General features: G+C 50.9%; 1 protein-coding gene across 1 annotated transcript; it reads left to right on the forward strand.

Annotated features, from left to right (window-relative positions):
* Window positions 1-858: 858 nt before the first annotated feature.
* LOC123406503 (protein BIG GRAIN 1-like) lies at window positions 859-2,086 on the forward strand. The gene has a single exon (XM_045099914.1). The coding sequence runs from the start codon at window positions 859-861 to the stop codon at window positions 1,843-1,845; it is 987 nt and encodes a 328-aa protein (XP_044955849.1). The 3' UTR covers window positions 1,846-2,086.
* The last annotated feature ends 1,604 nt before the right edge of the window (window positions 2,087-3,690 follow it).

Genomic DNA, 3,690 nt, shown 5'->3' on the forward strand with positions numbered 1-3,690 from the left:
GGGATGATGCGGTGCTTTGGCGTGAGAGGTTGAATGCGGACGACCGCACCCACATCGACATCTGGCTTGATGTTCTTAGTCAGCCTGAAAATATTCCATTCTGCCTCTCTTTCCTTGGTCCCTATGTAATTCTGGTCACTCAAAAAGGATTACCTCTTTTTATGGTTTACGTAATATATTCAGGTGGTTGAGGGGTTTTCTCCTTCTTCCACCTTGAAAATTTTAAAATAAAATATAGTGAAAACATTCTTTAATCGCAAATCTAATAGGAGTACTATCAGTTTCACTTCGCCAGACTTGATATTTTTCTGTTTTCGCAGGGAAAACTACTAAAATTTTCATACAACGTGGGTGAAAGCTAGCGACATTCGACTCATGTTTCTTTTTTTGCGGGGGTCACGCATGAAAATCGAACTCCACATGCACTACGACGTGACGCATTTACAGAGAGGTAATATCCATCGCGCGATGGTAACTGGCGAGCCAAGTGGCCGCGAAGAAGTGCCGACAAAGCGAAAGGAAAAGAAGCCAAGAGAGACAGGGAGTGAGACGGCACGAGCAAGGAAGCGAAGCTCGATGTGAAGGAAGCATGGACAGCCAGCCAGCCAGCCAGACAGGGGAATGAAGGTGGGCCCCGCCCGTCCCGGCAACAAGATCCCCTCGCCCGCACGCCCGCCCGCACTGCTCCACTCCACTCCACACCGCTCCTCTCCGATATATCGATCGAATCAAATCACACGCCCGCCCGCCCGCTTTCCCCTCCACGCCTAGCCTAGCTCGCCTCCCCTGCACCATCATTGCCGCGCCGCCTGCTGCTCTGCTCCGCTCCGCTGAGCTGAGCGCGCAGATCGACCGACGATGGACATGAGGTGGGCGCCGGCGCCGGCGCGGCCCAGGGCGCCAAGGCGGCCGGCCGACCAGCCGTCCTTCTCCTCCACGCTGCTCGACGCGATATGCGACTCCATGGACGGCCCCGAGGCGAGAAGCGCCACGGCGGCAGCGAGGGCGCCGGCTGCGGCCAGGAAGCAGCAGGAGGCCGCCCTGCATTACTACTACTATAAGCCCGCCTTGGCCGCCAGCCACCGGGCGCGCGGCGAGGCGCCGACGCAGGGCGCCGCGGCCGCGGACTTCTCCGGCCGAGGGTACTTTTCCTCGTCCGAGGTGGAGTGCTCCCTCGGCCGCCTCAACCGCATCCGCACGTCCGGCGCCGCGGCACCGAGGCAGAAGCAGCAGCAGCAGCAGCAGCAGCCCGCACCGGAGAAGACGGCGAGGACAAAGAAGCCGGCGGCCGCCACCAGGCCGGCGTCCCCCGGCGCGCGGCTCGCCAGCCTGCTCAACTCCATCTTTGCCGGGAAGCGTCATTCGGCTCAGCGGACGGCCCCGACGGATCAGGAGCCCGCGTGCTCCACAGCGCCGTCGTACGCGCGGTCCTGCCTGTCTAAGACGCCGCCGCCGTCCGGGGCGCGGGCGAGCCGGAGCCGGAGTACTCGGACCGTGAGGTTCCTGGACATTGACGGTGAACTGGCCGTGGCCGCCGCGGCAGTGGGACGCTGCCGCCGAATTCCGGTGGTAGAGGTGGAGGAGGAGCTGCTCCGGCCGGCGGACGTGGAGGCGCACATCGACGGCGGCGAGAAGAGCAGCGACGCGAGCTCCGACCTGTTCGAGCTCGAGAATCTCGCGGCCACGGCTTCGGAGAGCGGCCGGTGGGATCGCGACGGATCGTACGGTAATGAGCTGCCGGTATACGGGACCACCGGAGCTGGCCTCCACCGTGGCATTGCCCATCCCCGCCCGTACGAGTATGGACCGTATGGTCTTGGTCGAAGTTGTAGAAAGGTTGTTTGATTTCGAATAAGTAGAGGGTGCTCACTGTTAAATAGTCTATAATTGCTTCTTAATATAGTTTTTGCTCCTAATTTCCAGGATTGTATTGTGGCTGATTTGTAGCTAATTAGTCACTACACTTTGCACATGTGTAACTCCATGTAGCATATAATTGTTCCTTACTAGCTTTGATGTTCGAGATTGTTTAGCTCATCCTCTTTACGAAGAAACAGAATGTGGAATAAAAAAATATTGTGGAGTATGTTGCTAGCATTCTTCTCTAAGAGCATCTCTAACTAAACCCCTAAAATTCAACTCATCAAATTTGAAGAGTTAAAAAAGATGTAGATATCTGAACCCTTAAACTTAAGACCCCTTATTGGTTATTAGCGGTAGAGGTGTCAGGGTGGCAGTTTTAGTATTGTCGGGATGACATTGTGCAAAAATCATGGCATTTTGTTTATTTTAGTGTGGTTTTCATCCAAAAACCGTCATCGTCATATCTTGATCCCGTGGCCTGTGGGGAGTTCATTGGGTGGGTGTTTCTAGCAACCGTTCGACACGTAACATTATCATAAACCTGACTCCTCGGATGAACTAGACCCTTCATGGAAGTCTCTTTTCCTCCTTTTCTTCCTTTCATGTGTCCAACGATGAATTCTCGTCACTAGATGGGTTCATAAGCTAGTACAAATTTATCATAGATGTTCTGCCAAAGTAATTTGATAGAGGCTCACCGTGCGCAGAGTAAGTGTGCGACGAAGTAGCCGAGAAAGTAGGCGGAATTGGTCCCTCACACGCCATGGCTTGGGTGCTTCTTCATATGAATGGGTTGTTCTATTCATCCTTCTCCTAGTGCCACAATGGTGTGGTTCGGAATGCAAGGATTTATCGAAATCCGAGATGGCGGTTGTTGGTCACTTCTCTATGCATTGTTTTTTCTGTACATCCATATTTAAAATTGTCGCCCACCTTAACCAAGAATTATACCCAATGAATAAGATAAGGACGGGGAGGGGGCATGACAAAAATCACAACGATGATATTTGATCAATGAGACATTCGAGGTAGAAGAATGGATATTAAACACTGCATGGTGTTACCATGATCTAACTATCATTCTCAAAGAAGTTTCTTCCGAGGACTTGTAGATTTGGTATTACTACCTGGGCATTCCCATCTCTTACAATGACATCAATGTCTTGATAGATCTCATCTTTTCAATCAGCTAGCAAGTGAAGATGTTCCTTCATGCAACTTCAAGGTCAATGGCCATGATTATGAGATTGGCTACTATATAGCTGATGATACTTATCTTTTCTGGCAAACATTTGTAAAAATAACTACAAATCCTCAACGTAAGACGAGATCCCACATTGCAAGACTTAAGAAGCAGCGGGGAATGATATGTTGAAAGAGCATTTGGAGCATCGCAAGCTCGACTTGTAGTTTTTCGGGATGCTGCTTGATTCTAGGACAAGAAGACCTTGGAGAATTTTTTTTGATAACTTGTGTGATATTGCACAACATGATCATCATGTATGAGAGCATCTCCAGCCGTTCGGTCCTCCGAGGGCTTAAAATATCGCCTCTCGGGGGCTAAACGGCAATTTTTTTGTCGTGTGGGGGGGCTCTGTTTCCCAACCGCCGCCCCAAGTTCGTCCCCAGCCGCCAATTTCAAACAGAAATTTGTTTTAAATTCAACAAAAAATACTCAATTTTGTATGAAATATATGTAGTTTTTTTCATGTTCATACAAATTTAAAAACATACATTAAAAACTAAAAAACTACGTCGATGCCCCCAGCCTTGTTCATGTCGAGGAGCTTCTAAAAGTCAGTGTAGTCGTCGTCACCGTCGTTGTCG

This window comes from Hordeum vulgare, chromosome 1H, assembly GCF_904849725.1.
Source record: "Hordeum vulgare subsp. vulgare chromosome 1H, MorexV3_pseudomolecules_assembly, whole genome shotgun sequence".
Taxonomy (NCBI): Eukaryota; Viridiplantae; Streptophyta; class Magnoliopsida; order Poales; family Poaceae; genus Hordeum; species Hordeum vulgare.